This window comes from Dreissena polymorpha, chromosome 4, assembly GCF_020536995.1.
Source record: "Dreissena polymorpha isolate Duluth1 chromosome 4, UMN_Dpol_1.0, whole genome shotgun sequence".
Classification (NCBI taxonomy): domain Eukaryota; kingdom Metazoa; phylum Mollusca; class Bivalvia; order Myida; family Dreissenidae; genus Dreissena; species Dreissena polymorpha.
This window is the reverse complement of record NC_068358.1, coordinates 27,648,165-27,671,352: the sequence shown is the minus strand read 5'-3', so window position 1 is coordinate 27,671,352 and position 23,188 is coordinate 27,648,165. Positions and strand designations below refer to the sequence as shown.

The 23,188-nt window shown below is 35.5% G+C and overlaps 1 protein-coding gene and 1 long non-coding RNA gene across 2 annotated transcripts in view; one reads left to right on the top strand and one right to left on the bottom strand.

The window, feature by feature from the left end:
- LOC127878309 (uncharacterized) overlaps positions 1–20,282 on the bottom strand; it is a 157,697-nt gene extending 137,415 nt beyond the window's left edge. Inside the window, exons 1-10 of the mRNA XM_052424831.1 lie at positions 20,243–20,282; positions 17,636–17,746; positions 16,472–16,645; positions 11,374–11,573; positions 10,452–10,569; positions 7,256–7,426; positions 6,477–6,547; positions 3,484–3,603; positions 2,469–2,628; positions 387–611 (exon numbers count right to left, since the gene is read on the bottom strand). Of these exons, the coding sequence (XP_052280791.1) occupies positions 387–611; positions 2,469–2,628; positions 3,484–3,603; positions 6,477–6,547; positions 7,256–7,426; positions 10,452–10,569; positions 11,374–11,573; positions 16,472–16,645; positions 17,636–17,746; positions 20,243–20,282 (1,390 nt within the window). The remainder of the gene's footprint in view (positions 1–386; positions 612–2,468; positions 2,629–3,483; positions 3,604–6,476; positions 6,548–7,255; positions 7,427–10,451; positions 10,570–11,373; positions 11,574–16,471; positions 16,646–17,635; positions 17,747–20,242) is intronic.
- A 538-nt stretch (positions 20,283–20,820) lies between these two features.
- LOC127878959 (uncharacterized) lies at positions 20,821–22,207 on the top strand. The gene is made up of 2 exons (XR_008048864.1): positions 20,821–21,291; positions 22,012–22,207. It is a non-coding gene; the product is annotated as an uncharacterized LOC127878959 (long non-coding RNA).
- Positions 22,208–23,188: the final 981 nt, after the last annotated feature.

The following is a 23,188-nucleotide window of genomic DNA, read 5'->3' as shown; positions in this document are numbered from 1 at the left end:
TGTCTTACAGTCGTCTGTCAGCAGGCAGACCTTCATACCTTCCTATGGACAGAATCGTCTGTCAGCAGGCAGACCTTTATACCTTCCTATGGACAGAATCGTCTGTCAGCAGGCAGACCTTCATACCTTCCTGTCTTACAGACTTATCAAGGACGGCACTTTTCGATTTAATGATATTTCTTGTTTTAAGGAAGTGTCAACTTAGCTAACAAGTAGCTTAGGTGGAAAGTGTCGTCCCTGATTAGCCTGTTCAGTCCACACAATATGGAACGATACTTTACGCACATGCATTTGGCCCAATTTTCACAGAACAAGGCTAAATCACATCGTCATGACAACAGACAAGAGCCAGACCCCCCTCCCCATAAAAACGTACCACTTATTACATCCGATCTGTATGACGGCAGTGTTGTTAAACCGGATATGGTTGTACTCGCACTGGCAGGCGGCCGGTTCAACGCAGCGTCCGTCCTGGAGCACGCGCCCGGGCGGACACTGACATCCGGTCACACAGTCTGCGGGACACGTGACGGGCTGATGGAGACTCTGGCACGTGGCCGGGCAGGGGGAGGCGCAGTCCGAGTACACGAGGCCCGGCGGGCATTCCTTGGCTGGAAAAAGAGAGGGCTCGAACATTGCACGCTGAATTTGTGCGCATAAATCTCTCATTGAGTCCGCACAAGCTTTACAGGGGCGACGCTTTTCGCAATAACTGGATTGGCTCTAATATGAGATGTGCGTTAAACGAAAAATACCATAAAAGCGGTGTCATGCCTATTTGACTGTGCGGACTGCACAGGCTAACCTGGGCCAACACTTTACGCACATGTATTAATTTTGGTGTTCCCGGAGCGAGGCACATTATTATTATTATACAGGCGTGTTTTTTTCTTAACCTGTCTGACGTAGAAAATAAAGTAAAGTGTCATCCCAAGTTAGCCTCGGCTCATCTCTGACGAAGAAAATATTCAACTTTTTCCAAAAACATTCACTTAAAAAAAATATTTAAATGTTATTTTTCACTCAAATACAATGACAACAGATACAATAATCGCTCCATTCAATGCAAATAAGCCTCTTTATGTGAACATGAGGCTTAATGAATTTGCGTAAAACGGCTTATCAGGGACGACACTTTTCGCATTAAAAAATATTTCTGTTAAAGAAAGTCGCTTCTTAAATCCAGAGTAGGCGAAAAGTGTCCTTCCTGATTTGACAGACTGAATAGCGCCACTGTCGTTCTCAAACCTCGTAGCTCCAAAATTTTCAAAATATTTTTTCGTCTTTTCCGAATATATGAAGTCTGGCGCGTGTTTTGTGCTAGATCTCGTAGCTCTACGCCAATCAAAGCCCTTGAAAAAGCCACGTGACGAAATGTTGTAGAATGATTGTTGGCTTTTTCCCCGGCGAAAAGTCGTAGCGACGCCATTTCACCTATAGGTACGTCGTTTCGTTTGAACAAATTTGACAAAAACGTTTTTATATATTTTTTTATTTGCAACTACGAGGTTTCCTATGAGGACGAATTGTCGTACCATATAAAAAAGACAAAACTGTGGTGACAAAATATCGTAGCTACCATGTCTGACTGTCAGTATGACTTATCAGTATGACTTAGGCGTCTACGGCTTATACCATATTTTGCAGCTTCATTTGTTTGGTATTTTTTACAGAATTTCAATTTCTAAAACATCGTTATAAAAAAATGAGACGGTTTTTTCTCTCTCCTGAAAAGTTGGCATTTTGTAGCTACGAGGTTTGAGAACGACAGCGACGATAGGCTAATCCGGAACGACACTTTACACACATGCATTTAACCCCCTTTACCCAGATTGATGTTTAAAGGCTTCGAAACAAAAATTGACTGTTAAATGTTGTTTAGTTAATCAACTTTTGAAGAAATGCCACTGTCAAATTAAGACGAGCGATATTTTTTAATATTATAACAGCTTATAGAAATTTAGGAAAAAAAAATGGCGCAATTGTTTAATACAGCAGTAAATTATAACTCCAATAAGGAGTTTTTTCTGACTGTACGCCTCTTTACAATGTCTCTTTTTTTTAAATATTAAATTATTTTGTACAAAATCATTCTTGGAAAAAAACGGTAAATATATTTGTCTGTTACATGTTGGAAAAGTAAAGTGAACTTTTGCTGTTTAACTACGGTACCTTCGATTGGTATTAAGTATGTTCAATTTAACCCATTTATGCTTAGCGTCTCGAAAAAAGGCCATGGAAAACAACGTAGTCCCAAATGTGACGCCGCATAATGCGGCGTCTCATCAGGGTCTGCGCTGTTTGCTTAAAGGAATTTCTGTAAGAAATATTCTAAATATAGAAATAAATATACTAGACATACCTAATTTTGGAAATAAATTGATCCAATTTAGATAGATGGGAGAGTCCACTAGGTATAAATGGGTAAAAGCTGAATGATTAAGAAGATCCGGTGCGCAAGTACTCACGACAGGCGGCCACGGTTCTCCAATGGACGACCACTCCCTGACCGGAACACTCCCGGGCGTACGCCTCCGTGTAGAAGCAGCGGACGGCGGTCTTGTCTTCCGGGGTGTCCGCCGCGCAGTGGTAGTTCATGCACATTCGGTACCAGATGTTCACGTCGATCTGCGGAACCGGAAGTGCGGCGATGTTATGATACAGATGACACAAGGTAAGCATAGAAGTCAGACAAGTTTATCAGATGGTGAGCTTTTTCGTTGATTCGGGTTCAAATATGGGATAAGATTGCATGTATCATCTCTGTACAATTTAGTTAATTTATAGTAAAACTCGCGATACTTTCTAGTTAAACTCGATATATTCGTAACAATTAAATGGTTAAACCCGCCATCTTCGTAACAATAAAGTGAATTTATAGTAAAACCCGCAATGCCTTCTAGTTTAAATCGACATCTTCGTAACAATAAAGTCAATTAACAGTAAATTCGCGATACCTCCTGGTTAAACCCGACATCTTTGTAATAATTAAGTCAGTTTAAAGTAAAACTCGCGATACTTTCAAGTTAAACCCGCCATCTTCGCAACCATTAAATCAATTTATAGTAAAACTCGCGATACTTTCAAGTTAAACCCGCCATCTTCGCAACCATTAAATCAATTTATAGTAAAACTCGCGATACTTTCAAGTTAAACCCGCCATCTTCTCAACCATTAAATCAATTTATAGTAAAACTCGCGATACTTTCAAGTTAAACCCGCCATCTTCTCAACCATTAAATCAATTTATAGTAAAACTCGCGATACTTTCAAGTTAAACCCGCCATCTTCGCAACCATTAAATCAATTTATAGTAAAACTCGCGATACTTTCAAGTTAAACCCGCCATCTTCTCAACCATTAAATCAATTTATAGTAAAACTCGCGATACTTTCAAGTTAAACCCGCCATCTTCTCAACCATTAAATCAATTTATAGTAAAACTCGCGATACTTTCAAGTTAAACCCGTGTCGATTACTCACGAGGCTGTGACAGCCGCTGAACACCGATGAGCGGATGTACGAACACGCCTCTTCCGCCTCCCGGCGTTCCCTGCTCGTCGCTTCCGGGCAGTACTTCTGGACCGCCGTACTGTCTGGGCACTGTGAAATAAGGTCAGGCGTAAATGTTTCGTCAGAGAAATTACGTCACAAGACATACGTCATAAATAAAATGTAGTTTTGTATAATAATACTAATACTACTAATAATAATAATAATGAAAATAATAATAACTTTATTTCATGAAGAATTCATATTAAGAAATAATTTCTTTTTTACAATGTGGTCTTCAGTAACAAAACACATATTTATTTTGAAACATGCATACGAACATACAAGGAAAAAACGAAAATGAATTATATAGTTAAATGTTATAATAACTTCCTTATCAATTCCGACGACGTCGACAACGACGAAGACGACGACAATGATGATGATGATGATGATGATGATGATAATGATAATACAAAAAATGCAAAATATTTGCACAATGTCTGAACATAACAGAATAGAAATTCAGTTGTTTTCTGGAACAGGGCGGCTACAAAGATGTTGATATTTATGGACAGTGTACAAAAAAGGATAGTAAATTACTTAACGCATTTTCCTTTAATCCTACCAAAAAGCACGCATTGTTTGCATAAATGAAATATGGAAAGAAATAAAACAATCGGACATGTCTGTTTACATCTGTATACATTTTTGTTATTTGTGTAAAATAAATGTGACAAATGCAATGCTTATAATAATAATTAACACACTTGTATTCGTATATATTACGTGTGGAAACACATAGACATTTTATATGATATATCGTTAATCTCCGATACTTGTACAATTAATTTAAGATTTAACCGATTTATTATTCTGCAGTTTAGAATCGCGCTCGATCACACGCATTATCAACTTATCTACATATTGCTATACTTTTTTTGAAAAACAAATGTCGAAAGGATCTATATTTTACGTCAAATGTACTCGTTTGTTCATCAATGGATTTTGTTATGGTGTCGCTATTGTTCAAGAGGTTTATATATACATATCTCGTTAGTGTATAGAAAACAAAATATCACAGACATTTGCTCCGATCTTGTCGCTGGTTTTGGGTTTTAACCTAGTTATTTGAGCTCGATTGCAGCGTTTTGCGTATGGAGGCTTTCTCAAGTCCGGTTCCTTAATAGACCCAATACTCGTTGTCAAAGGAAAGACTAAAAGAACGCTCGCCAAATGGGGATCAAAATCGGGGCCTTTAGGTTGTAAGGCGGACACCATGTCCATAACGACGGTATTCGGTATTGTAGGTGTAAAACGGTTTTCGCGGAAGTTAAAACGTTTTCATAATCATATAAGTAATGTTTAACTTATATATACCTGATGTTCACAGCACAGTAAACCATATATTTATTAACAAACGTTGAACATTTGATAATGATATATGGAAAACATTGTATTTGCTGTTTACGTACTACACTATTTTGCTAGTGTAACGAAATTTAATTGCTTGATGTTATGTGATAACGTGATATCATTAGATAATATTGCCACTTTAATAAATTTAACAAATGGTGTACGTAACGCTATGTTAACTTAATTGATTATGCTTGTATTTGTTTTATCTAAACCACTTAACATTTCGCTTTCAGGTCTTCTCCATTCATGTTATTCTTCAATTTATATGCATGTACATTTGCGCCTCGTTCTGGAAACTGGGCTTTATACATGTGCTTTCGTCCTAGATTACCCTGTGCGATCCACACAGGTTTATCAGTGACGACACTTTCCGCCTAGACCGGAATTATCGTTTACACGAGACTTTTTTAAACGAAAATTTCCATAAAAGCGGAAACTGTTGTCACCGTTATCACAGTGCAGACTTGACAAGTTAATATTGGGCGACACGTAACGCACATGCATTAAGCCCTGTTTTCCAAGAACGCGGCTTAATTTATGTACATTTGTCAAAAACGTCAACGCTTCAATACAGTATCAACTTCGCGCAAAACATTTCTTAACGTCAAAAAAACCGTCTTGTCGAACGTTACTGTGCATCAGTCAATGTGTTGAATTGGGGTATTATATGCAGGGGAACACTAGAGAGAAATGTGGGTATAAATGATGGCCAACAGTGAAAATCGTGCGAAAAACGCATACATAAAAACTCAAGTTAATGGATGTTTCTTAAAGGGATTTTTTCACGCTTTCGTAAATTGACATAATAAATAAATAAAAAAAAAGCATTTTTTTTGTAGTTATGATATTTGTGAGGAAACAATAGTACTGAACATTTACCATGCTCTAAAATATCCATTATATGCATCTTTTGACTATTTAAAAATCTGAAAATTATAAAGCGTTGCAACGCGAAACGATTGAATAATTTGGAGAATTTTGTTGTTGTCGTTAAATTGTGTGACACTACGAGGATTGATTATATAAAGTATAAGATACAACAATCATAGAATGAGAACGGATGGCCGAGTGGTCACAGCGATAGACTTTTACTCCAGATTTCAGTGGTTCGAGCCCAGTTGAGGGGTTACTTGTTGGTTTCTTTAATTCTATTCTTGTTTTTTTACTAGAGCTTTTTGGATCAAAGTTTTACATTTAACAATACAAAGCATTTAATGACAAACTTAAATACATGCCAAAATCTGTGAAAAGGCCCCTTTAAAGTACCTCTCATAAATTACAGTATTTGGATTCCAACGTAATACTTAAGAAACGCTTAAATTCGTCGACATGAAAGGCGGTGTGCGGTTTTTTTTTCTTCTTCAAAACATGACTTTTTCGTGAACACGTTCATTCGTTGATTTCTGATTGAGTAAAAAAGAGGAATTCGTGTCGGTATTTTTCCTATGTGTTTGTGTTATATTTGTAGATCGGGCATATGCACACAATCGACGACGATTAATGTTAAATGAATAACAATTATTTCAGAGTATAAAAGAAATATGCATGTATTTAAACGGACTTACCACGCCGCCGGTATTGACCACTTTGAAGGCGTTACCGAACGTTGTAGGGTTCGTAGTACCGGCAAACTCGTCTGTAAACAGAAATCATGTGACATCTAATGGCCGGAAGAGACGGGTATATCAATGTACCGCGTTTTGGGAAAACCGGATTTAATGCATGTGCCGTAATGTTTCGCCCCAGATTAGCCTGTACACAGTTCAGGCTAATCAGGGACGACACTTTCCGCCTGGATGTTTGTTTAGACATTAGGAAGATACGTGTACTTTCTTTAAACGAACATTTCAAAACAGCGGAAAGTGGCGTAACAACTAATTTGCCTGTGCCAACTGCACAGGCTGATATAATACGACACTTAATGTACACTAATTAAACCCAGCTTTTCCAAAGCGATACTGAAATACACAAGTGTATGATCGCCCGATTGGTGAAAAGAAACAATGACAAATGGTTGGAGCACTATAAAAGGAATTGTCAGTAAAGGCCCCATGATACGAGAAATAATGTTCACAAATGTTTTTTTTTTATAACTTTTTATGTTTTGAGGTATTAAACTCATACATTTTACGCCAGACTACACAAATAGAATACAAATACATACAACCTTCTTAACACGTTCCATAAAGGATCATAATAGAGCCGGAAGATTCTTAAAATTAATATGTTAGTAAGTTTCATAATGAATCACGGAGGGCCGGAAGTTCCCTTCATCGGGGATTTTAAGATATAATTTGTTGACAGTTTGAAAACAGGACCACAGAGGGCCGGAAGTTCCTCTCACCGGGGATGCCTGGTACTCCGTTGTTATTTCCGCACAACCCTCGCACCTGATGCTCGGCTGTCTTCGACTTGTCTAACGTGACGTAGACGGTTGAAGCGTGGTCCGCCTTGACGCGAAGACCGGAAGCACTCTCCAGTAGCACCCAGTCGCCTATCACGCTTACAGTGAACGCTGGAAGAATAGAGGCGGGGCGTGCTGATAATGTACTTTATCACATGCTATACCCTGTTTCCCATGTTATACAACCATTACATATTTTTTTTAATTACACATGTGTAATACAACATTTTTAAGCGTTTTCATTGGCTTCATTTTCGTTTATGGACCAATCGCATTTTGTTATTTTGCTGAAATGACGTTGTCACGTCAAATGACGTCACGAAATGTAAACAACATTCGGGATTTATCATTATGTTTGGGCAAATATTCATTTAATTTGCTCATTTAAAAGCATGTGATAAAAAAAGATCTGACACTCGTTGTCATTTCATACCATATTTTATTCAACTCGTCCAGGAAATTCGTTAGTTGCTCGCTTACTAACAAAATTTCTGAACTCGTTTAATAAAATATGACAAGTCGTGCCAGATCCTATATATACATATACAATAAACGTACCCAGCGTACAAAAGTAACAGATCGCTTATGTTACGATTGTTTATACAATAAATACATATATAACGTTACAATGTTGTGTTGTTTAATTTATATTCTCTTTTTTAAAATTATAATTAATTAACAAAATGTAAATAATAAATTTCCGAATCCATCGGAGTAAAACTTTGCTTGTTTGAATACATCTTATTGTAAACGTTGATAGATAGCTTATTCAATTTAGTCGTAGTGGTACTTATGTTTGCCTAGTGTCTAGAAAAAAGGCCTTGGCAAACAGCGTAGACCTAGATGAGACGCCGCATGATTCAGCGTCTCATCAGGATTTGCGCTGTTTGCTCGATGGAATTTCTGTAAGAAATATTCTAATATAGAAATAAATATACTAGACAGCCCTAATTTTGGAAATAAATTTATCCAATTTAGAAGGATGGGAGAGTCCACTAGGCTTAAAGAGGTTTCAAATAAGTTCAGTAGATCTAATGAAGACAGTTTAACACTTGATAAACACTCAACTCACTCCACGCTTTTCCCGTGCAACGTACTTTATAATTGTTCGATTTTCAATCACGAGCATCGAATAATAAAAATCTGTCATTCGATTGATTTCTTTTAAAGATTCAATATCTTCACATACTTATAATTGTTGGCGTCGCACTGAAGTGCGGCGATTAGTATGTAATACTTTTTTTTTTCGCTTATGGGAGGAGAAGTTATTTTCCGGATCAATGTCTATATTTTTGTTGTCAGATTATCTTGCATAGTGGTGATGTTTTGTGTAAATAAGTGTAAATAAGTACTGCATTTGTGCCTATTACATTTACTACAACATTTATTGCCAATAATGCAAAGCTAATTCTTTTAATTAATAACTGATCACAGGGACTGGGCAATAATAAAATATCACAGGGACTGGACAAATACGCGAACAGGTGAAGCTTTCTGGTTTTGTATAAAAACAAAACATAATCAAAATATATTTATTTTGTGGTTTTTCTAACAATAGCGCAGACTTTTGCTGTTCGAGTTTTGGTTAACGCGTATTTTCTTCAATTTTACAAGTCGACAGCGATTACACGGTTTATTGCTTTATTGATAACCGTTACACTACCGTCACTTATTAATATCTTAGTTAGAAGGTGATTTTTCAAGCGGTTCCGTAGTGTAGTGATTACACGCTCGCATCACATGTGAGAGGCCCAAGGTTCGAGCCCCAGTAAAATCAAATTATTTTATTTGTGTTCTATGTTAACTTTTTGTTTTGATGTAGACATTTTAGTTTAAATAAATAGGCTGTTTTATTGTAACCATTTTTTGTTTTTATTATGCCCATAAAATATATGTGTGAGAGGGTGGGAGGGGGGGGGGGTTCGTAAACACATTAAAACATTTACCGTGTTTTCATATCAATGAGTACTCAACCCCTATCGTAAATGAGCAAAGTAAGAATAATTTCAAAATCATCTCCTCTTGAAGTTGAGAAAAATATGAAATTACGCTTACAAGATGAAGCAGATTTAAAAACCTACACAGTTCTGTTCCATTAATGAAAACTGCACATGGATGCCAGTAAAAAAAATGAAACCAATGTAAATAAAATGAACTATGAAATATTTGGGAGTTACAACACAAAATCATAGACAATGGTTATTTGTGGGTTATAACACAACATCATAGATAACGGTTATTTGCGGGTTATAACACAAAATCATACATAATGGTTATACCAGTATCTTTTTCTATTTTGTTTAAAATAATAATGATATATTAATATTTACAGTAGAAAAAATACCGTTCCATGTATTTTCATTGAGTGCCTTTTACACTGAAATTCCCGACGCCCTTTGATGCTTTGCATCAATACATATCTTGTTATTATTATAAACACTTAAATTTGTCAAAGACAATACGCGGTTCTAGATAACACGATGTAACCCGCATATACCAGTCGACAACACAAACAACTCTGTCCCATAATATCCAACAATGGTAGTTGCATCCACATAATAACGGTCCATATGGTATGTGATTTTGAAAGGATTTTAAATTTGGTCAATTGTGCTTGTATCCCATGTACACATCTATTTCTCTTATTCAGAAATGCCATCAGGTATAGGTAAATGCCAGAAAAGTAACGATGTATATAGGCAGTCAAAACTACGCCCTGAGAAAACGGGCTTTAAGAATGTGCGAAAAGCGTCGTTCCTGATAAACCAGTGCAGTCCTCACATTCCACTGATAAACCAGTGCAGTCCTCACATTCCACTGATAAACCAGTGCAGTCCTCACATTCCACTGATAAACCAGTGCAGTCCTCACATTCCACTGATAAACCAGTGCAGTCCTCAGATTCCACTGATAAACCAGTGCAGTCCTCACATTCCAACCAGGGGCCACACTTTCCCCCTCAACTGGAATGTCGCTAACAAGAGACTTACTTTTTACAAAAAATACCATAAACGCTTAAAGCGTCGTCCCTAATTAGACTGTGCGGAGGGCACATTCTAATATAGGACGCGACACTCAACGCAGATGCATCAAGCCCAATGTTCCCAGACCGATTATCAATTAACCTTTTACTTACATTTCTCGGGAGTGAGGAGCGGCTTGTCGGGCAGGATGCTGACCGGATGTCCGTTGACCTTGACCTGACCTCCCTCGGTCTCAACTGTGTCGCCGGAGTCAGTATAGGTCTTCACGAGCTGTGGACAGAGTGGGATAGTGGGATAATCATCACAGGGATAGCTACATGTAGATATTCACTGGGATAGTAGGATATTCACTGGGGAAAAGAGGCATTTACTGGGAAAGTGTGAATGTTACAGGGATAGTGGGTTATTCATCGGGATGGTGGTATATTTACTATGTTCATGGAATATTCACTGGGACTGTAGTATAATTAACAGTGGGGTCATTACTTAGATAGTAAGATGAGTATTTCGATAGTATGGTTACTAGTGGTAGCGTGACGGTAGTTAATGTCTCTTTATTCGTTTAGTTTTCTGTATATATCTGTAAATATATATGTTTCTCACATTCATTTATTATAACTATTTCTATCATATTATATGTATATAATTATTGATGTATGTAAACTTTTGTAATTTTACACATCTTTTAAACATGTGTCTATGAATATATAAAAAGTTGTGTCTCTTATCTCATTAAAATAGTGTTTGTATGAACTCATGTTATAGTTCAAAGTGACAATCTTTTTATTTTAATCTCTAAAATATCTCTATTAAAACATATGACTTTACGCGCGTTTTGACTTGTTTTCGACATTTTGTTATAATTTAATATTTTTCTATAATAAATTTGTAAAACATTTTACTTCACGCACGTTTCGACTCTTTATCGACACTTTGTTTATAATAACAATATTTCTCTATAATATCTTTATAAAACATGTGACTTATCGCACGTTTTCGACTCGTTGTCAACACGTTGTTAATATTTACAATATTTCTCTAAAATATCAGTATAAAACACGTGACGTCACGCACCTTTCGACACGTGGTCCAGTAGTCGCAGTTTTTCAAGGTGACCTCCACGTGCCAGCCCTGCAGCACGCTCTCCGCCAGGGTGTACGTGCACGTGCCCGCGAACTGGAACTCGAGCCCGTCAAACATCCGGTAGAAGGAGCGCCCGAAGTTGAGGCACGTGCGGAAAGGAAGATTCGTCGTCTGCATGATCACAGCAGGCGCTGGAAGAAAGAAATTATCTTCATTGTTCAAGAGACTACGAAATAACTTAAGTAGCCTTTTAGAAATTTTACATTGTTGTTTAGATAACTAAGTGTATTTTAAATTAATCTAAGCAGCATGTTCAGTAACGGTGTGGCAACGAGTCTCATTGAAATATGTAAAGACTTCGTTTGTCTCACCTTGCTGCCAAATCTCCGGACACACGACACAGTAGAGGTTTGACTTTGATGCGTCAGTTATTACAGGGTGCAGGATCACGTGACTTTGTAGGGTTCACAATTGAATTTTAATGGATGTAAACTCACCGGTATGTGGTGCTTTCGTAAAATAACTTTTTAAAACAATATTTCTTAAGAATTTCAACTAGTGCATAAAAGACAGATTTTTATGCTGTTTATGGCAATTTGAAATACATCAGAATTACTTTATTTAATAAGCTTGTGTTCTTGGCCAAACTTCGATGGGTAACACATTCATTTACGCGGTAAAACTGCACGCAACGTGAAAATTTGGCACCGATTTCAGACGTATTCTTAAATCTTTAGATATCTGTAAAAACTGCAAGAAAAACTGTCTTTTATGCACCAAAGATTTTAAAAATTAAAAAAAAACTTGAGGTATTTGCAAAAATAAAGATATTAACGTTGTGTTTACATTCTCTCAAGCCCGTGTGTAAATCCCGTTGATCCTGCATCCTGATAATAAGATGTGTCGAAATGATGAAGTAAAATTGAAGAAGAGATATTAAAAGACTTACAGTTGCATCATGCTTGACTTAGAGGAACACATTTTGGAAGTTGAAAATAGCAGCCATCTTTGTTTTTGGTATTTTTGACGATGCTGCTTCAGCAGCTCGTCTAAGTTATCATACCATGGACAAATTCTTTACAATGGCGAGCTATGTAAAAGACCGAGCCAGTCCAATTGAGATAGCGTCGATTTTCTAATCGGCATATCTCGCTGATTAGCATTGATAACATTCTCCAGCAGAGTTGTCGTTCATGCCTCAACATAGGGTACGACTAAAATGCGTATATGACTCATATCGGCGGATATGACTGAAAAGTGCGGATATGAACAGATAATGGCTTTTTAAATGTATTTTCCTTTATTTTTGTTATATGAAAATCGTTCTGTGACAAAAATACACGTCGCTTATGTGTTATGTTACGATCGAATGAATTTAAAAGCGTTTTTCATTGGCATTTTAATTTCAGTAACTCCAAATTAATATCCGCGAATATGAACGACCAGTCAGACCACTGCTTTTATTATGTCGCTCTATTTTGAGGCAGTCTTAACATATTTATCACAAATTGTGAATTTTTAATTCAACAGTGATTGGTTCATAACAAAACTGCAAAAAAAATGCATAAATATTGCCTACATTCGTTCATATTCGCACTTTTCGGTCATATCCGCAGATAAGAGTCATATACGCATTTTAGACGGACGCTTACAGGTCATACAACAATGGCCGCGCCCATGAGATAATGTTCACACTCGTGTTAAAACTTTCTTACAGCATACATCGGCTTGTTTGGCTATTTAGAAACTGTCATTTAGGATATATGAGTTATTTATTAACTAAATCTCCGCTAATGTCAACATGGATTGAATTCGAAGGATACATTCGATGTTAATGCAGGACTTTCTTGATCTTGACAGCTTGACACGGCAAAACTGGTATTTTTAGTTATCAATTTAAGTCACATTTTGCTTTGTAAATTGTATTCGAGCATTTTGCGACTTATTGAATGACTATGATACCCGATATCAACATATCACATGGGATTTGCAGATCACCAAGCTGTCCTGAAAACATTGATGACAAAGTCTTTACTCATATTTCGGGTTTGTATTATTTCTTCTTTCTATTTTAGTACAGTCGATTGGTGTACAGCGGATTTTAGTGAGTAACGGATAGGTTAAACGTTTTTGCAAAATACTTTTACTAATGTAAAGATTTATAGTGTTCTATGAACTGAATACAAAATAAACTGAATACAAAATGCCTATCATTGTTCAGTCTATTCATGTTTTAGTTGACGTGTGTCAATGTTTAACTTACAATTGTTTCTTTTTTCGAAAGCAAAACAATGTCACGTTATGTACGCACCGTTTTTGTGACGAAAGGAAATGTGAAGACGTATGGTTTCCTGCCTTTTGCAGATTTTGTTTGGTAAACATTATGTTCATTGATGTAATATTGTAGTATAATGTGTCCTTTCTAAAAGTAAGAATGCTCAGAAACCAAATTGATGCGTACCACATAAAAAAGCATGAGAGCTGCAACTCGTGATTTAGTGAATAACGGACATGTGGCGACACAGATTCGGGAATGTGGGGATTGTCTCAAACTAAATGAAAACTCAATTGAAGTTGTCCAATACACATGTGGGTAACGCGTGGCTATGATATTTATTAGTAAAACCATCATTTTGAATGAAAAACAATAAAATTATAACGAAAAATCGATTTCTCTGATAACATAGTTTTCACTATCAAATATATATATAAAACAAGGTATTCAACTAAAAACGACCCGAATATAGGGTGCATCGCTTTGAACAGCCATTACTTTATCAATTGTGCAGCGATTTCCATGAACTAGGTCTAATTAAACGCAGACATGAATTTCCTTTTCTGGAAATGTACATATCGTGTAATATGTTTTACAAATACTGGGTAAAATTTTAAAAAAAATACGATACTCATGTAATCCGAAAAAGACCTAAGCGATCCGGTAATTGCTGAATCAGTTTACCATGAAATTTGCGCTGTAAACAAAACATATGTGTCGGAATTTTAAAACCGCTGGCATGTTTCAATAAGAAAGACATTTGTCTTTCGAGGTTTAAAGGTTTAATTCTTGGATGTATGGTGCTTACGTCGAAATGAGACTCGAAGTCCTTAGCTATCCGTTATACACCAATCGACTGTATTAAATATCATTTTTAAGTCAAATGAACTGTGTCACAGTAAAAGAGACATTAAGGCGATTGTGGCCAGTTTGGATCTAGATCAGCCTGCAGTCGCTTGAAAGCTGTTTGCTTAAAAGCGGTTTACCATTATTTGCATAAGTCAGAGGTTAATTCCGCTATGCCAGGTCAATAAATACGCACAATATCTACGAGTTAGCGGTCGATAGTCGCATAATTTGGTATAAATAATAATAATAATGTTCAATAAATACGCTCAATATCTATATGTTAGCGGTCGATAGTCGGATAATTTGGTATAATAATAGTAATGTTCAATGTCAAATATCTCTAAAAGCAACAGATGTAATGCGTCTTCTGATTGGCTAACACTCAAGGGTCAGTAAAGACTGAACGTCGAATTACAATTTTGTACATCGAAGTACAAAAAATGTACTTCGACGTACATATTGTACGTCAAAGTACATTTCTCTTTTTACCTACTAGGTCTTGTTGACTTTCGACCCAAATGGTACGCCATAAATGTGTATTCATACTATTGCCTTCGAGGTACTTTTCCGATGTTTGAAGGAAAGGGTCAAGAATGTGCGATTGTTGGTCAAGTTCCCCAGGAGTACTATGTCCCCGTAACCCCATTTTTTTTCGTACCAAAATTTTTTCATACCCAATTTTTTTTCGTACCAAATTTATTTTTTGTTCTAAATATTTTTTCGTACCCAAATTTGTTTCGTTCCCAATTTTTTTTCGTACCCAATTTTTTCGTACTCTATTTTTTTTCGTAACCAAATTTTTTTTTGGCATAATTTTTTCGTTCCTCAAATTTGTGTACCCATTATTTTTCGTACTCACATACACAATTGTGATGATGTAGATCAACTTAAATTGATGCTTTTATATATCCATCCTCTTCAAAAGCATCGTCACACCAGTACTATCAGTACTTTGATTCTTTTGTGAGACCAGAATTTGAGTTAGAACAAAACATCCTGTGTTCTACTTGAGTGTGCCACATTTGGAATGCTGATGAAATTTGAATCGAGGCATAATGAGATATTTTGTCTAATAAATTTGCCGTTTACATGGAATTGTTGAGGACTTCTGTTATCGTTGCGTTACCGGTGAAGGTTACACACAATCTTAATGTACTACGCACTACGCAAGGTTAGATTCAGTTAATTGAATTTGTTTTTGCTATTGTCTTAACAATTAAACGCAAATATTTGTTGTTGTTTTTTTTACAGATATTGTAGGATAAATAGAATATAATGTAAGTGCCTTCGCCTCGCCGTGTTAACCTTTCTTCAACTCGTCGGATAACCTCAAGTACACAAATACACTTACATGATATTCTCTATCTAACGGAATTGCTCTAATATTTCGGACACTTAAAAATAATTTTATCTTTTTGTATCCGAAAAAATTAAAAACAAATATTCAACAACTTAAGGTGTCCAAAATTTAGACACACAAAACACAGGTGTTCGAAACTTAAGATACAGTCTATAAAATAATGCATTGGGTTTTGAGATGTGTCAATTGTTTCAACGAAAAATGGCACTTGCTTGTAAGACACCGTATACTAAACATTAATATTATATATGTTTTACTTTTATATGTTGGGTGAAACCATAGTCTATAACCGATATACATTGTTAGTTACCAAATAACGCAAATCTAATGGTCCATTTCCTTAAGGCATTTGTCTTCGATGTTGTATTACCTTTATCCGTTCGTAAAAACGCATGCTCGATGTCTCACTAGAAAAACGCAACATGACAGAAATCTGATAAAATAGCATTGTTAGATTAACTGTCCGAAAATTTAGAGTCATTATTTCTTTACGCACACCCGTATGTCTGAAAATAAAGAGCCTCACAAAAAATAATTATTTGTGCTGTAAACGGGGGTGTCTGAAAATGTAGAGTGTCTGAAATTTTAATAACGGTATGTCTCACCAAGCTGCCCGGTCTCCGGACACGTGACGCAGTGGTCAGTACCCCCGACCCCCCACGAGCCGCCGCCGTCCCCGCAGCACTTGTCCTGACTGACAGTGACGTCACCAAAACCTTTGTGCTTCTCGCCGTAGCACGTGCTCGCCTTGTAACAGTACTGCAGGGTGGATTCTTGCTCTGTTGCCGTGTCATAAATTGGTATAGTAAACGAAATTATTGAAACTTTAATAGGAAAATAAGTAATAAAATAATGTGATGATGATGACGACGATGATGACGATGATGATGAAGAAGATTTGATGCTCTTACCCAGTAAGAGATAAATATAAACATGGTAAATGCGTTTTCTTTGAGAGGCTCTAACAATTACAAAACATTATGTTGAAATACTACGACATTTTTTAATGCGAAACGGACCCTATGCGTTCATTGAAGCCGATGCTTTCACTAGTGAAAACTACCAGATCTGGTAGGATATCTAGTTCATTACTTTTCTTATTTTACGCAAATCAGTGTCTTTTTCTACATAACTGTACGTCTTTGTATCTTTTCCAGGAAAAATTACAGCAATAAACAATCAATACAATATAGCTACAAAATACAATACATATATAATTTGAATCGAACAAACGTATGTGGTTTCCGACATTGACATTTATTTGATGATAAATATTTATATTGTCTAAAAAGACTATGGCCGATAATTTAGAGTGTCTGAAAACTCCGAAACCTTACAGTTATTACGGTATAATAAAACCAGTCAAATCTGCACGGAATTTCAATAGAAGTTTTGCTGAGAACCAGTCAAATTTCGCGTGATTTTTTAAAAATGGCTATGCTCGTAAGTAAGTCAAATACATGTCTCTGCGCGGAGTTCAGATGTAAGATATGATCGAAACCAAACACATTTCTCTGTGCTGCGTTTTGATAAGTGCTATTATCAGAGCCACTCAAACCTGCACAGAAATTAGACGTTTGCTCGGAACCAGTTAAATTTCTCTGCGCGGCGAAGTTTTGAAAAAGCTTTGCTGCGACCCAGTAAAATCTGCGTGGAGTTTAGATAGAAGCTATGCTCGGAACCAGTCAAATTTCTTTTCGCGGATTTTAGATTAGAGCTATGCTATGGTTAATCTGAGAAAATACTGCCACTCTCCCGGTGCTACTCACGTTTCGTCAGGTCGTCACAGCGATAGCCTGTGTAGTCTTCCTTACAGTCGCACACGTTGGGCGCCACACACCCGCGGGCGTTGTGAACGTTACACGGGGGGTTGCACACCGCTGAAATAGTCACCAGTTTGATTAACCCATTTATGCCTAGTGGACTCTCCCATCCTACTAAATTGGATCAATATATTTACAAAACTAGGGATGTATAGTATATTTATTTCTATATTTAGAATATTTCTTACGGAAATTCCTGAAAGCAAACAGCGCAGACCCTGATGAGACGCCGCATCATGCGGCGTCTCATCTGGGTCTACGCTGTTTGCCAATGCCTTTTTAAAGACGCTATGCATAAATGGGTTAGAACAACTAAGTAGGGACAGAGCTAATATAGCAAATTGTACATAGTGCTGCTACAAAGGGGTATGGTACTGTTAAACAGTTAATTTTCATGGGAATAAATTTTCAGGCTTTTCCAAAAATACAAATATCCCTGGAAAACACAATACATACAATGGGGATGAACGTTATTAACAATTAGCGCTAATCCTTACTTTTCAACTTAAACGAAGTGAATGGTATCGATTCAACATTTATGCATTTGCGTTTTATAGTAATTGTCAAGTTACAGCATATTACACATTGTAATGTTCTCATTTTTGTATAGTATCTGGATTGCGAAACAAACACAGGATCTGTGCGTGGATTTCTTTGGTTAATACTGTCTTGTATTACAACGGTAATTCAGTCTTTAAAGAAAATTCATAGCACTTAATTATTCGTCGGGATCTTAAATTTTCTAATCGGTCAACCCAAGAATTCAAGGAAAAACGCTCCGCAAACAAAAACGCCCCACAAATAAAAAACGCCCCACAAATAAAGACGCCCCACAAATATAAACGCCCCACAAATAAAAACGCCGTACTAATACTGCTCATAGTATATAACCGGACCAGTCAGCTGACAGTTTGCAGTCAAACCATCAAATCCATAGAATTTGTTTTGACAATGAAGTTATGCAAGCACAGTTGTTTCCTTTTTTGAACGAATATTTTTTTAAACATATTTTGCATGAAATCGTAGTTAATTTAAAAATAACGACTCATCGACGACGCTTATCGTACCGCTGTAATACTGTGGAAGCATTATATTTTCACGGGAATTATTTTCCATTGATTTCCTGGCCTGACATATCAACCAATTGAGTCGCGTTCTGAGAAAACTGGGCATAATGTATGCGGACTGCACAGGCTAATCTGTGACGACACTTTACGCACATGCATAAAGCACAATTTTCTCAGCACAAGACACAATTAATCTCAAACACATCGGAAAATGACCGATGCTAATTCCTCATTATATTTTCCCAAAATAAGACATCTGCGTACATTTACGTCAAAGAAAAAAGCCATTAACAAACACGAACTTTATTGCCAACTAATATGGATGGTTTTACAGTAGTCACCGGCTTGACTAAAAGGCTTTGTTCACAGATCGACGAAAATGACAATTGTCTTTTTTCGCCGATTCTAAAACTACAAGCAAACTGTACATCAGGAAGCGAACAAAATCAGGGCGTAGACACACACTTTAAATGCATATTCGTGATAGAGAAATTGTCACGTGAAGTTGATAAAATTTCGAAGCGGTATCAATACAAAACAGTATTTACGATGTCTTTTTCAAATTTAATGATAACATGTGAATATCGTAAATTAGGCATCAAATTCACAAATCAAATTATATGCACAAATGGTGGAGACGACAGCCTTTTAATCCAAAATGACACCTTATCGACTGCCTGTTAGGTTAGCTTTGTGTATTTATTTCATGTTTTCAATTTTATTTTTGTCTTAACTCTATACCAAGTTAATATAAGCGATAAATAATAATTATACTCAACGTTTCGGTCATCATTGTAAACCGGCAAATAAACAACACGTTAGAGTTCTCATAAGAAAGTATGAACCACAAAAGAAAAATCCCGAGTAATCCCGAATGGTGCCGAGTAATCCCGAATGGTGCCGAGTATTCCTAGTGATTTGATATTAAGAAGCACAACGACAAAGACTTGTTAATACGCCAAACACAACGATGATAAGCCATTTATTTCGATTCTAAAATGATCTGGCAAAAAATGCGATTTGAAAACTTACAACGCTCCGCCTCGAATCCGGAATTGTGTTGATCTTTACTGAATTGTGTGGAAACAATAACCGTGTTGTTGTTTATATTAATTAGCGAATATTGAGTACAAATACTAAATCTCAAATACCAGGGCTTTTAGCCTGTTTGATTGCCTTATTGGGCCATATTCCGAATTAAAGAAATTATATTTCCATACATTCTCTGCTGTTATTCATTACTGTTTGTTTTCCTATTAGATGTTTGGAAAAAATGTGTTAAGTGCAAAAATAAATTAATTTTCTCCCTATTTTTGTTCAGAATCTTTTATGCTTTATAAAGCCATCTAGCCATGTTTTGTTTAAAATGCGAGAAAATGTCTTCTATATGTAGGATAAATTATATATTTTTCACAAAGACAATAAGCTAAGAATAATAGTATACGTGTTTCAATTATTAATTTACATTTGTACATTATGTGATTACTTTGTAATGAATCAGTCAAATCTTTGTTGACTTCTACCATTACGTAATTATTCATAATTATTATCATCCGTGTCACCACATATGTGTATTTTGCATTTGGCTTAAAAGCAACTGTAATGCTTGAAAGCTTATCATTGTTGTTGTTGTTGTTGTTGTATTAACCTCATCCATGTGACATCTTCACTAAAACATGTTGTATTTTATTCCTTCTTTTAAATTGATATTTCTTCGAAATGATGTATGTTTTGTATTAAATTAAACGCCTGCTGTTATTGCATATGTATGTTTATGACGATGAGCTGTATATATGCTTAAGTCGAAATAAACTATTATGTTCGTATAAAAAATACAAAATGTGATTAACCAATGTATTATGTATTAATTGCCTCAATTTAAGATACATGAATAAAATTGATTATCGTTAATACTCCCAAAATGATATAAAAGCCATATATATACCGGTAATTGACATCATACTGTCGTTTCTTGAGTGATTCATACCAAACATCGCGAATGCATTACACAGAAGTTGTTTATTCCTAAGTATGATCCCTTCATCAATTATTGAGTGAAGCCATTGTATCAATCGTGATACATCGGCTATCTCGGATTCCTCCGTAAGATAGGCCTCGTGGCTAACGGTCGCCATATTGCCTTGTATTACTACTTTACTACCCAAAAGGTTGTCAGTCTATTGTTATGAGGCTGTATACGATGCGCGTTGAACTAGCGCCAAACTTTTCACCGAAACTTTGATATAAATAGCACTATTAACGTTCATTTGTGTTGCATTTTGACCTATTATCCAAGTGATTTACTTTTCCATTTTTATTTAATCACCCTATCATCCAATTTTTAAGATGAAATTACGGTGTTTACAAAACCAACCAAACCGAAAGTGAAACTGGATGCATTACGTTTCGCGATGTAAACATTAAATATTTGTTCAGTTTGAGGAAGCGAATCGATAATAGACGTTGAAATATGTATGCAATACAGACTATCATTGCCGATTGTAGTACTGGCTAAAAAAATACCTTTTATGACAGGTCATGTATAGAACGTTAATCAAATAGTGACCATAAATCACTACAAATGTCAAATGTCTGGGTTGTTCATTAATATAATTAATGCACGTTTCTGATCTAATTGCCTGTATCTAGTTGTAATTAACATGATATTGATAAAATTAAAACGTTTTTTTTCATAAATTAACATGACATGTTTTATTTTTATCATTTAGGGAATATATAATTGTATCATTATCATCATTAAATATTCTGAAAATGATCTCAATTATCATGATTACTTTAAAGTAGAATTTTTAAATTTTACTCATTGTTTTTAATGAATTTGCACATTTGCTTGATTCAAAATAAAATGTTTTAATAAGGGTTTCAGTTGTTAGTTTTAACCCATTTTTAGTTCGATTAAATTTAAAGTACTAACTACGTACATGTATGTGAAATGTTCTTGAGTTCGTTTCCTGGGCCTAGAACCAGTACTTGGGTGTCTCTTGGAGATTTCTTAAGAATGCTCCCACACTGGGGATCAAACCAGTGACCTCCAGATCATTAGGTGGACACCACATCCATTACACATCAGCGACCTTTAATTAGTAAATTACTTTAGTATTGCAGCATTATATAATGTAATGTTGCTACATATTTTTGGAAAATGATTAATGTGCAGTACTAAATAAATCTAAATGCATACAATTTTAATTGTGTATATTGTGTGATTATTAGTTACAAATTCCCTTTTTACAGGTTTACTGGATTATGAAAGACTGATAAACATAAAATTGACAACTCATCTCCCCAACGATACTTTGTGTGGCTCATTCTCGGAACAAACCCATAGTCAGTGAGAAAACTACAGTGTAAAAAGACCACTTGATTGTGACAATTATGGCTGACCAAGCAAATGTTATCATTTAAAATAAAGAAAACTTCCAGTTCAATATACATTTTATACCAATTATGACATTGGCCAACACAGAAAATAATTATAAGGTTGATTTTCTCAAAATTGACTGTTACAATTGGATACTGTTTTAAGCTTCACTCTACTTTGTCTGAAAATAAAAGTCCTAAATGATGTAATAGAAACATATTTAATTTTTAGTTTTACAAGGATATATATATATATATATATACATATATTATAATATCTTTTTATCGATGGTCAATCAATTTAAGTTTAACTAATATATACATACACATTTTATACATGTGTATGCTTTGATTTTTTTTCTATTGAAGCCAAATTTATATCCTATTAGATAGATAGATAATATCACAGCAGTATTCCTAGTTTGTCTGCAAGTACTGCATAAATCATGGATTATTATTTTACTGAGTCAGCCTTAATCTTTATATTATAATTGTTAAAACAGATTAAGATGTGCATTATACAATTGAGGATGCATCAAGATTAAAAAATGGTACATGTATAAATTAATAAAGAATCAATAACAATCAGAAACTGTGCATTTTTTTCAGTATTGTGTGGAAGGATTTGAAGTAATTATGTGTTTTTGAAAAATGATTTATGTGAATTTGAATAAATATATAAAATTTAGTGATTTTCTCAGACAAAACTGTTAATTACATACTAAAGTATTCAGAATGTATTATTGTAATTTTCATTCGAATTTTTTAGTACAAAAAGCACTTTTCCCTGGCATTTGTATTTATAGTAATTGCATATTTTATAATTCTGACAGCATTTATAAACTGTGTTCATGCAAGCATGAAACCGGTTTCATTTTTGAGTATTTAAACAAGAGGGCCATGATGGCCCTGTATCGCTCCACTGCTGAAAAAAGTCTGAAACAAATTTCTCTGCATGTGCAAATACTTAAATATAGGCCCTATTTAAGCACATGTACACTTTTGTGACCTTCTGGGCTGGGTCAAATTTAACCCCAGGGGCATAATTTGA